General features: G+C 41.4%; 1 protein-coding gene across 1 annotated transcript in view; it reads left to right on the top strand.

Moving 5' to 3' along the window:
• LOC124261739 (multidrug resistance-associated protein 1-like) overlaps positions 1 to 12,535 on the top strand; it is a 53,663-nt gene that overhangs the window by 28,873 nt on the left and 12,255 nt on the right. Inside the window, exons 20-21 of the mRNA XM_046696090.1 lie at positions 316 to 430; positions 1,575 to 1,806. Coding sequence (XP_046552046.1) covers positions 316 to 430; positions 1,575 to 1,806 — 347 coding nt within the window. The remainder of the gene's footprint in view (positions 1 to 315; positions 431 to 1,574; positions 1,807 to 12,535) is intronic.

The following is a 12,535-nucleotide window of genomic DNA, read 5'->3' as shown; positions in this document are numbered from 1 at the left end:
CATACAACCCTTACGGATAGTCAAGCGACCCTTACGGATAGTCATACAACCCTTACGGATAGTCAAGCGACCCTTACGGATAGTCATGCGACCCTTACGGATAGTCATGCGACCCTTACGGATAGTCATACACCATACGATAGCTCTTGTAACGCAGTCACGTCATGTCAACCAGCTTAGAAACTGTTGTTGGCAAATATCTTTTTGAGGAATGATGAAGAATCAATCAAATGTAAGAAAAGGCTATGTGTACGTTTTCTATAATAACACTTATTGGTCTCAGCGCTTTAACCTATCTCTTTTCCTCTTTACCAGCAAACGCAAGTTGAACCGGGAGATATCATTTGTGGATGACTCCAGCAAGAAGTTGGCGGTGCCGGACAAGGCAGGAGGCAAGCTCATCCAGGAGGAGAAGGCACAGAGAGGCAGGGTCAGTGTGACTGAACACATTGTCAGGGCTTTCTGGTGGAACACATTGTCAGTTCTGTCAGGGCTTTCTGGTGGAACACATTGTCAGGGCTTTGTGGTGGAACACATTGTCATTTCTGTCAGGGCTTTCTTGTGGAACACATTGTCAGTTCTGTCAGGGCTTTCTGGTGGAACACATTGTCAGGGCTTTCTGGTGATACACATCGTTAGGGCTTTCTGGTGGAACACATTGTCAGGGCTTTCTGGTGGAACACATTGTCATTTCTGTCAGGGCTTTCTTGTGGAACACATTGTCAGTTCTGTCAGGGCTTTCTGGTGGAACACATTGTCAGGGCTTTCTAGTGATACACATTGTTAGGGCTTTCTGGTGGAACACATTGTCAGGGCTTTCTTGAACACATTGACAGGGCTTTCTGGTGGAACTCTTTTTCTGGCAGAACACATTGTTAGGGCTTTCTTGAACATTGTCGGGGCTTTCTTGAACACATTGTTAGGGCTTTCTTGAACACATTGTCAGGGCTTTCTGCTTGAACACGTTGTCAGGGCTTTCTGGAACACATCGTCTGGGCTCTCTAGAACATATGTTGGGCTTTCTGGGCACATATTCAGGGCTTTCTGCTTGAACACGTTGTCAGGGCTTTTTGCCCGAACACATTGTAAGGGTTTTCTTGTGGAACACATTGTGAGGGCTTGCTGAAACACATTGTCAGGGCCTTCTGGTGGAACACATTGTCAGGACTTTCAGCTTGAACACGTTGTCAGGGCTTTGTGGCCGAACATGTGTAAGGGCTTTTTGGCAGAACACATTCTCAGGGTTTTCAGGTAGAACACACTGACAGAGCTTTTTTGGTGGAACACATTGTCAGGACGTTTTCTGGTTTAACACCTTAAGTTTGTGGGAGATGACTATGTCATCACAGCGGAAAATAACCTTGCTATATAGCTGACATGTATTTCAGCCAAACATCTTAATGTGTGCTTAACGCATGTTCCAGCCATACCTTGATGTAGAAGTGACATATATTATAGCCACATCACTTCAATGTCTGGCGCAATCATGTTTTGTCATATCGCTTCAATGTATACTTGACATTCAGTGTATACTTGACAATTCACTTTCATCATGACCTTACTTTCTGCTGCAGGTGAAGTTCTCCGTCTTTGGGGACTACGCCAAAGCCATCGGTGTCTGCAGCACATTCTTCATCTTCTTCACATTTGCCATGTACCAGGCGGCCACCATGGCGTCCAACATCTGGATCAGTGTGTGGACAGACGACGGTCTCCTGAAGAACATGAGTTTGGTCAACACTTCGGACTATCAGAACAAAAACACCATGTATCTTGGTGTCTTCGGGGGTTTCGGTTGTGTGCAGGGTAGGTTTAATAGTTTAAAAGTCGACGAGACGGGAACTGTATGAAGAAGGAATTTGTCTCAAGGAATTTGGATTCACGTAGAACAAAGAACAAAACCTTTTCCATTGCCGCAAGATATCTCTGATATAACAAGAGTGGATTCTACCTCCCATGACATAACAAGAGTCTATTCTACCTCCCTGATATAACAAGAGTGGATTCTACCTCTCTGATATAACAAGAGTGGATTCTACCTCCCTGATAAAACAAGAATCGACACTACTTCCCCGATATAACAAGAGTGCATTCTACCTCCCTGATAAAACAAGAGTGGATTCTACCTCCCTGATATAACAAGAGTCTATTCTACCTCCCTGATATAACAAGAGTGCATTCTACCTCCCCTGATAAAACAAGAGTCTATTCTACCTCCCCTGATATAACATGAGTCGATTCTACCTCCCCTGATATAACAAGAGTGCATTCTACCTCCCTGATAAAACAAGAGTGCATTCTACCTCCCCTGATAAAACAAGAGTCTATTCTACCTCCTGATATAACAAGAGTCTATTCTACCTCCCCTGATATAACAAGAGTGCATTCTACCTCCCCTGATAAAACAAGAGTCTATTCTACCTCCCCTGATATAACAAGAGTGGATTCTACCTCCCCTGATATAACAAGAGTGGATTCTACCTCCCCTGATACAACAAGTGTCTATTCTACCTCCCCTGATATAACAAGAGTGGATTCTACCTCCCTGATATAACAAGAGTGGATTCTACCTCCCCTGATACAACAAGTGTCTATTCTACCTCCCTGATATAACAAGAGTCTATTCTACCTCCCTGATATAACAAGAGTGCATTCTACCTCCCTGATAAAACAAGAGTCTATTCTACCTCCCTGATATAACAAGAGTGGATTCTACCTCCCCTGATATAACAAGAGTGGATTCTACCTCCCCTGATACAACAAGTGTCTATTCTACCTCCTGATATAACAAGAGTCTATTCTACCTCCCCTCATATAACAAGAGTGCATTCTACCTCCCTGATAAAACAAGAGTCTATTTTACCTCCCTGATATAACAAGAGTGGATTCTACCTCTCCTGATATAACAAGAGTGGATTCTACCTCCCCTCATATAACAAGAGTCTATTCTACCTCTCCTGATATAACAAGAGTGGATTCTACCTCCCCTGATATAACAAGAGTGGATTCTACCTCTCCTGATATAACAAGAGTCTATTTTACCTCCCCTGATATAACAAGAGTGGATTCTACCTCCCTGATATAACAAGAGTGGATTCTACCTCCCCTGATATAACAAGAGTCTATTCTACCTCCCCCTGATATAACAAGAGTGGATTCTACCTCCCCTGATACAACAAGAGTGGATTCTACCTCCCTGATATAACAAGAGTGGATTCTACCTCCCCTGATACAACAAGAGTGGATTCTACCTCCCCTGATACAACAAGAGTGGATTCTACCTCCCCTCATATAACAAGAGTCTATTCTACCTCCTGGTATAACAAGAGTCGATTCTACCTCCCCTGATATAACAAGAGTCTATTCTACCTCCTGATATAACAAGAGTCTATTCTACCTCCCTGATATAACAAGAGTCTATTCTACTTCCCCTGATATAACAAGAGTGGATTCTACCTCCCCTGATATAACAAGAGTCTATTCTACCTCCTGATATAACAAGGTGGATTCTACCTCCCCTGATATAACAAGAGTGGATTCTACCTCCCCTCATATAACAAGAGTCTATTCTACCTCCTGGTATAACAAGAGTCTATTCTACCTCTCCTGATATAACAGGAGTCTATTCTACCTCCTGATATAACAAGAGTCTATTCTACCTCCCCGATATAACAAGAGTCTATTCTACCTCCCTGATATAACAAGAGTGGATTCTACCTCCTGATATAACAAGAGTCTATTCTACCTCCCCTGATATAACAAGAGTCTATTCTACCTCCCCGATATAACAAGAGTGGATTCTACCTCCCCTGATATAACAAGAGTCTATTCTACCTCCCTGATATAAAAAGAGTCTATTCTACCTCCCTGATATAACAAGAGTGGATTCTACCTCCCTGATATAACAAGAGTCTATTCTACCTCTCCTGATATAACAAGAGTGGATTCTACCTCCCCCGATATAACAAGAGTGGATTCTACCTCCCCTGATATAACAAGAGTGGATTCTACCTCCCCGATATAACAAGAGTGGATTCTACCTCCCTGATATAACAAGAGGGATTCTCCCTCCTGATATAACAAGAGTCTATTCTACCTCCCCTGATATAACAAGAGTCTATTCTACCTCCCTGATATAACAAGAGTCCATTCTACCTCCCCTGATATAACAAGAGTGGATTCTACCTCCCTGATACAACAAGTGTCTATTCTACCTCCCTGATATAACAAGTGTCTATTCTACCTCTCCTGATATAACAAGAGTCTATTCTACCTCTCCTGATATAACAAGAGTGGATTCTACCTCTCCTGATATAAACAAGAGTCTATTCTACCTCCTGATATAACAAGAGTGAATTCTACCTCCCCTGATATAACAAGAGTCTATTTTACCTCCCTGATATAACAAGGGAGTCTATTCTACCTCCTGATATAACAAGAGTCTATTCTACCTCCTCCTGATATAACAAGAGTCGATTCTACCTCCCCCGATATAACAAGAGTCTATTCTACCTCCCCTGATATAACAAGAGTGGATTCTACCTCCCTGATATAACAAGAGTCTATTCTACCTCCCCTGATATAACAAGAGTCTATTTTACCTCCCCGATATAACAAGAGTGGATTCTACCTCCCTGATATAACAAGAGTCTATTCTACCTCCCTGATATAAAAGAGTCTATTCTACCTCCCCTGATATAACAAGAGTGGATTCTACCTCCCCTGATATAACAAGAGTCTATTCTACCTCCCCTGATATAACAAGAGTGGATTCTACCTCCCCTGATATAACAAGAGTGGATTCTACCTCCTGATATAACAAGAGTGGATTCTACCTCCCCCGATATAACAAGAGTGGATTCTACCTCTCCTGATATAACAAGAGGGATTCTCCCTCCCCTGATATAACAAGAGTCTATTCTACCTCCCCTGATATAACAAGAGTCTATTCTACCTCCCCTGATATAACAAGAGTCCATTCTACCTCCCCTGATATAACAAGAGTGGATTCTACCTCCCCTGATACAACAAGTGTCTATTCTACCTCTCCTGATATAACAAGTGTCTATTCTACCTCTCCTGATATAACAAGAGTCTATTCTACCTCTCCTGATATAACAAGAGTGGATTCTACCTCTCCTGATATAACAAGAGTCTATTCTACCTCCCCTGATATAACAAGAGTGAATTCTACCTCCCCTGATATAACAAGAGTCTATTTTACCTCCCCTGATATAACAAGAGTCTATTCTACCTCCCTGATATAACAAGAGTCTATTCTACCTCTCCTGATATAACAAGAGTCGATTCTACCTCCCCGATATAACAAGAGTGGATTCTACCTCCCCTGATATAACAAGCGTCTATTCTACCTCCCCTGATATAACAAGAGTCGATTCTCCCTCCCTGATATAACAAGAGTCGATTCTACCTCTCCTGATATAACAAGAGTGGATTCTACCTCCCCTCATATAACAAGAGTCTATTCTACCTCTCCTGATATAACAAGAGTGGATTCTACCTCCCCTGATATAACAAGAGTGGATTCTACCTCTCCTGATATAACAAGAGTCTATTTTACCTCCCTGATATAACAAGAGTGGATTCTACCTCTCCTGATATAACAAGAGTGGATTCTACCTCCCTCATATAACAAGAGTCTATTCTACCTCCCTGATATAACAAGAGTGGATTCTACCTCCCCTGATATAACAAGAGTGGATTCTACCTCCCCTGATATAACAAGAGTGGATTCTACCTCCCCTGATACAACAAGAGTGGATTCTACCTCCCCTGATACAACAAGAGTGGATTCTACCTCCCCTCATATAACAAGAGTCTATTCTACCTCCCCTGGTATAACAAGAGTCGATTCTACCTCCTGATATAACAAGAGTCTATTCTACCTCCCCTGATATAACAAGAGTCTATTCTACCTCCCTGATATAACAAGAGTCTATTCTACTTCCCTGATATAACAAGAGTGGATTCTACCTCCTGATATAACAAGAGTCTATTCTACCTCCTCCTGATATAACAAGAGTGGATTCTACCTCCCCTGATATAACAAGAGTGGATTCTACCTCCCCTCATATAACAAGAGTCTATTCTACCTCCCCTGGTATAACAAGAGTCTATTCTACCTCTCCTGATATAACAGGAGTCTATTCTACCTCCCCTGATATAACAAGAGTCTATTCTACCTCCCCCGATATAACAAGAGTCTATTCTACCTCCCCTGATATAACAAGAGTGGATTCTACCTCCCCTGATATAACAAGAGTCTATTCTACCTCCCTGATATAACAAGAGTCTATTTTACCTCCCCCGATATAACAAGAGTGGATTCTACCTCCCTGATATAACAAGAGTCTATTCTACCTCCCCTGATATAAAAAGAGTCTATTCTACCTCCCCTGATATAACAAGAGTGGATTCTACCTCCCCTGATATAACAAGAGTCTATTCTACCTCCCCTGATATAACAAGAGTGGATTCTACCTCCCCGATATAACAAGAGTGGATTCTACCTCCTGATATAACAAGAGTGGATTCTACCTCCCCGATATAACAAGAGTGGATTCTACCTCTCCTGATATAACAAGAGGGATTCTCCCTCCCCTGATATAACAAGAGTCTATTCTACCTCCCCTGATATAACAAGAGTCTATTCTACCTCCCCTGATATAACAAGAGTCCATTCTACCTCCCTGATATAACAAGTAAGAGTGGATTCTACCTCCCCTGATACAACAAGTGTCTATTCTACCTCTCCTGATATAACAAGTGTCTATTCTACCTCTCCTGATATAACAAGAGTCTATTCTACCTCTCCTGATATAACAAGAGTGGATTCTACCTCTCCTGATATAACAAGAGTCTATTCTACCTCCCTGATATAACAAGAGTGAATTCTACCTCCCCTGATATAACAAGAGTCTATTTTACCTCCTGATATAACAAGAGTCTATTCTACCTCCCCTGATATAACAAGAGTCTATTCTACCTCTCCTGATATAACAAGAGTCGATTCTACCTCCCCGATATAACAAGAGTCTATTCTACCTCCTGATATAACAAGAGTGTGGATTCTACCTCCCTGATATAACAAGAGTCTATTCTACCTCCTGATATAACAAGAGTCTATTTTACCTCCCCGATATAACAAGAGTGGATTCTACCTCCCCTGATATAACAAGAGTCTATTCTACCTCCCCTGATATAAAAGAGTCTATTCTACCTCCTGATATAACAAGAGTGGATTCTACCTCCCCTGATATAACAAGAGTCTATTCTACCTCCTGATATAACAAGAGTGGATTCTACCTCCCCGATATAACAAGAGTGGATTCTACCTCCCCTGATATAACAAGAGTGGATTCTACCTCCCCCGATATAACAAGAGTGGATTCTACCTCTCCCTGATATAACAAGAGGGGATTCTCCCTCCCCTGATATAACAAGAGTCTATTCTACCTCCCCTGATATAACAAGAGTCTATTCTACCTCCCCTGATATAACAAGAGTCCATTCTACCTCCCCTGATATAACAAGAGTGGATTCTACCTCCCTGATACAACAAGTGTCTATTCTACCTCCTGATATAACAAGTGTCTATTCTACCTCTCCTGATATAACAAGAGTCTATTCTACCTCTCCTGATATAACAAGAGTCTATTCTACCTCTCCTGATATAACAAGAGTCTATTCTACCTCCCCTGATATAACAAGAGTGAATTCTACCTCCCCTGATATAACAAGAGAGTCTATTTTACCTCCCTGATATAACAAGAGTCTATTCTACCTCCCCTGATATAACAAGAGTCTATTCTACCTCTCCTGATATAACAAGAGTCGATTCTACCTCCCCGATATAACAAGAGTGGATTCTACCTCCCCTGATATAACAAGCGTCTATTCTACCTCCCCTGATATAACAAGAGTCGATTCTCCCTCCCCTGATATAACAAGAGTCTATTCTACCTCCCCTGATATAACAAGAGTCGATTCTACCTCCCCGATATAAGAAGAGTGGATTCTACCTCTCCTGATATAACAAGAGTCTATTCTACCTCCCCTGATATAACAAGAGTGGATTCTACCTCCCCTGATATAACAAGAGTCTATTCTGCCTCCCTGATATAACAAGAGTCTATTCTACCTCCCTGATATAACAAGAGTCTATTCTGCCTCTCCTGATATAACAAGAGTCTATTCTACCTCCCCCTGATATAACAAGAGTCTATTCTACCTCCTGATATAACAAGAGTCCATTCTACCTCCCCTGATATAACAAGAGTGGATTCTACCTCCCTGATACAACAAGTGTCTATTCTACCTCCCTGATATAACAAGTGTCTATTCTACCTCCCTGATATAACAAGAGTCTATTCTACCTCTCCTGATATAACAAGAGTGGATTCTACCTCTCCTGATATAACAAGAGTCTATTCTACCTCCCCTGATATAACAAGAGTGAATTCTACCTCCCCTGATATAACAAGAGTCTATTTTACCTCCCCTGATATAACAAGAGTCTATTCTACTCTCCCCTGACATAACAAGAGTCTATTCTACCTCTCCTGATATAACAAGAGTCGATTCTACCTCCCCTGATATAACAAGAGTGGATTCTACCTCCCCTGATATAACAAGAGTCTATTCTACCTCTCCTGATATAACAAGAGTCGATTCTCCCTCCCCTGATATAACAAGAGTCTATTCTACCTCCCCTGAATAACAAGAGTCGATTCTGCCTCCCCTGATATAACAAGAGTCTATTCTACCTCCTGATATAACAAGAGTCTATTCTACCTCCCCTGAGATAACAAGAGTCGATTCTACCTCCTGATATAACAAGAGTCTATTCTACCTCCCCTGATACAACAAGAGTGCATTCTACCTCCCTGATATAACAAGAGGGGATTCTACCTCCCCTGATATAACAAGAGTCTATTCTACCTCTCCTGATATGACAAGAGTGGATTCTCCCTCCCCTGATATAACAAGAGCGGATTCTACCTCCCCCTGATATAACAAGAGTCTATTCTACCTCCCCTGATGTAACATGAGTCGATTCTACCTCCCCTGATATAACAAGAGTCTATTCTACCTCCCCTGATATAACAAGAGTGGATTCTACCTCCTGATATAACAAGAGTCTATTCTACCTTCCCTGATATAACAAGAGTGGATTCTACCTCTCCTGATATAACAAGAGTCTATTCTACCTCCCCTGGTATAACAAGAGTCTATTCTACCTCCCCTGGTATAACAAGAGTGGATTCTCCCTCCCTGATATAACAAGAGTCTATTCTACCTCCTGATACAACAAGAGTCTATTCTACCTCCCCTGATATAACAAGAGTGAATTCTACCTCCCCTGATATAACAAGAGTCTATTCTACCTCTCCTGATATAACAAGAGTGATTCTCCCTCCCCTGATATAACAAGAGTCTATTCTACCTCTCCTGGTATAACAAGAGTCTATTCTACCTCCCCTGATATAACAAGAGTCTATTCTACCTCCCCTGATATAACAAGAGTCTATTCTACCTCCCCTGATATAACAAGAGTCGATTCTACCTCCCCTGATATAACAAGAGTGGATTCTACCTCCTGATACAACAAGAGTCTATTCTACCTCCCCTGATATAACAAGAGTCTATTTTACCTCCCCTGATATAACAAGAGTCTATTCTACCTCCCCTGATATAACAAGAGTCGATTCTACCTCCTGATATATAACAAGAGTGGATTCTACCTCCCTGATACAACAAGAGTCTATTCTACCTCCCCTGATATAACAAGAGTCTATTTTACCTCCTGATATAACAAGAGTCGATTCTACCTCTCCCTGATATAACAAGAGTCTATTCTACCTCTCCTGATATAACAAGAGTGGATTATACCTCCCCTCATATAACAAGAGTCTATTCTACCTCCCCTGATATAACAAGAGTGGATTCTACCTCCCTGATATAACAAGAGTCTATTCTACCTCCCCAATATAAGAAGAGTCTATTCTACCTCTCCTGATATAACAAGAGTCTATTCTACCTCCCCTGATATAACAAGAGTGGATTCTACCTCCCCCTGATATAACAAGAGTGGATTCTACCTCCCCTGATATAACAAGAATCGATTCTACCTCCCCTGATATAACAAGAGTGGATTCTACCTCCCTGATATAACAAGAGTCGATTCTACCTCCCCTGATATAACAAGAGTGGATTCTACCTCCCCTGATATAACAAGAATCGATTCTACCTCCCCTGATATAACAAGAGTCGATTCTACCTCCCCTGATATAACAAGAATCGATTCTACCTCCCCTGATATAACAAGAGTCGATTCTACCTCCCCTGATATAACAAGAGTCTATTCTACCTCCCTGATATAACAAGAGTCTATTCTACCTCCCCTGATATAACAAGAGTGGATTCTACCTCCCCGATATAACAAGAGTCTATTCTACCTCCCCTGATATAACAAGAGTCGATTCTACCTCCCCTGATATAACAAGAGTGGATTCTACCTCCCCTGATATAACAAGAATCGATTCTACCTCCCCTGATATAACAAGAGTCGATTCTACCTCCCCTGATATAACAAGAGTGGATTCTACCTCCTGATATAACAAGAGTCTATTCTACCTCCCCTGATATAACAAGAGTCTATTCTACCTCCCCTGATATAACAAGAGTGGATTCTACCTCCTGATATAACAAGAGTCTATTCTACCTCCCTGATATAACAAGAGTCGATTCTACCTCCCCTGATATAACAAGAGTCTATTCTACCTCCCTGATATAACAAGAGTCTATTCTACCTCCCCTGATATAACAAGAGTGGATTCTACCTCCTGATATAACAAGAGTCTATTCTACCTCCCCTGATATAACATGAGTGGATTCTACCTCCCCTGATATAACAAGAGTCTATTTTACCTCCCCTGATATAACAAGAGTCTATTCTACCTCCCCTGATATAACAAGAGTCTATTCTACCTCCCCTGATATAACAAGAGTCTATTCTACCTCCCCTGATATAACAAGAGTGGATTCTACCTCCCCTGATATAACAAGAGTCGATTCTACCTCCTGATATAACAAGAGTCTATTCTACCTCTCCTGATATAACAAGAGTCGATTCTACCTCTCCTGATATAACAAGAGTCTATTCTACCTCCTGATATAACAAGAGTCTATTCTACCTCCCCTGATATAACAAGAGTCTATTCTACCTCCCCTGATATAACAAGAGTGGATTCTACCTCCTGATATAACAAGAGTCTATTCTACCTCCCTGGTATAACAAGAGTCTATTCTACCTCCCCTGATATAACAAGAGTGGATTCTACCTCCTGATATAACAAGAGTCTATTCTACCTCTCTCCTGATATAACAAGAGTCGATTCTACCTCCCCTGATATAACAAGAGTGGATTCTACCTCCCCTGATATAACAAGAGTCTATTCTACCTCCTGATATAACAAGAGTCGATTCTACCTCCTGATATAACAAGAGTCTATTCTACCTCCCCTGATATAACAAGAGTCTATTTTACCTCTCCTGATATAACAAGGGTCGATTCTACCTCCCCTGATATAACAAGAGTCTATTCTACCTCCTGATATAACAAGAGTCTATTCTACCTCCCCTGATATAACAAGAGTGGATTCTACCTCCCTGATATAACAAGAGTCTATTCTACCTCCCCTGATATAACAAGAGTGGATTCTACCTCCCTGATATAACAAGAGTCTATTTTACCTCCTCCCTGATATAACAAGAGTCTATTCTACCTCCCCTGATATAACAAGAGTGGATTCTACCTCCCCTGATATAACAAGAGTCTATTCTACCCCCTGATATAACAAGAGTGGATTCTACCTCCCCTGATATAACAAGAGTCTATTTTACCTCCTGATATAACAAGAGTCTATTCTACCTCCCCTGATATAACAAGAGTCTATTCTACCTCCCCTGATATAACAAGAGTGGATTCTACCTCCCCTGATATAACAAGAGTCTATTCTACCTCCCTGATATAACAAGAGTCGATTCTACCTCCCCGATATAACAAGAGTGGATTCTACCTCCCCTGATATAACAAGAGTCTATTCTACCTCCCCTGATATAACAAAAGTCGATTCTCCCTCCCCTGATATAACAAGAGTCTATTCTACCTCCCCTGATATAACAAGAGTCGATTCTACCTCCCCGATATAAGAAGAGTGGATTCTACCTCTCCTGATATAACAAGAGTCTATTCTACCTCCCCTGATATAACAAGAGTGGATTCTACCTCCCCTGATATAACAAGAGTCTATTCTGCCTCCTGATATAACAAGAGTCTATTCTACCTCCTGATATAACAAGAGTCTATTCTACCTCCCCTGATACAACAAGAGTGCATTCTACCTCCCCGATATAACAAGAGTGGATTCTACCTCCCCTGATATAACAAGAGTCTATTCTACCTCTCCTGATATAACAAGAGCGGATTCTCCCTCCCCTGATATAACAAGAG

This window comes from Haliotis rubra, unplaced genomic scaffold, assembly GCF_003918875.1.
Source record: "Haliotis rubra isolate DU_JTF1 unplaced genomic scaffold, ASM391887v1 Scf806, whole genome shotgun sequence".
NCBI classification, from domain to species: Eukaryota; Metazoa; Mollusca; class Gastropoda; order Lepetellida; family Haliotidae; genus Haliotis; species Haliotis rubra.
Note: the sequence above shows the minus strand (reverse complement) of the source record. Positions and strands in the feature narration are given on the sequence as shown.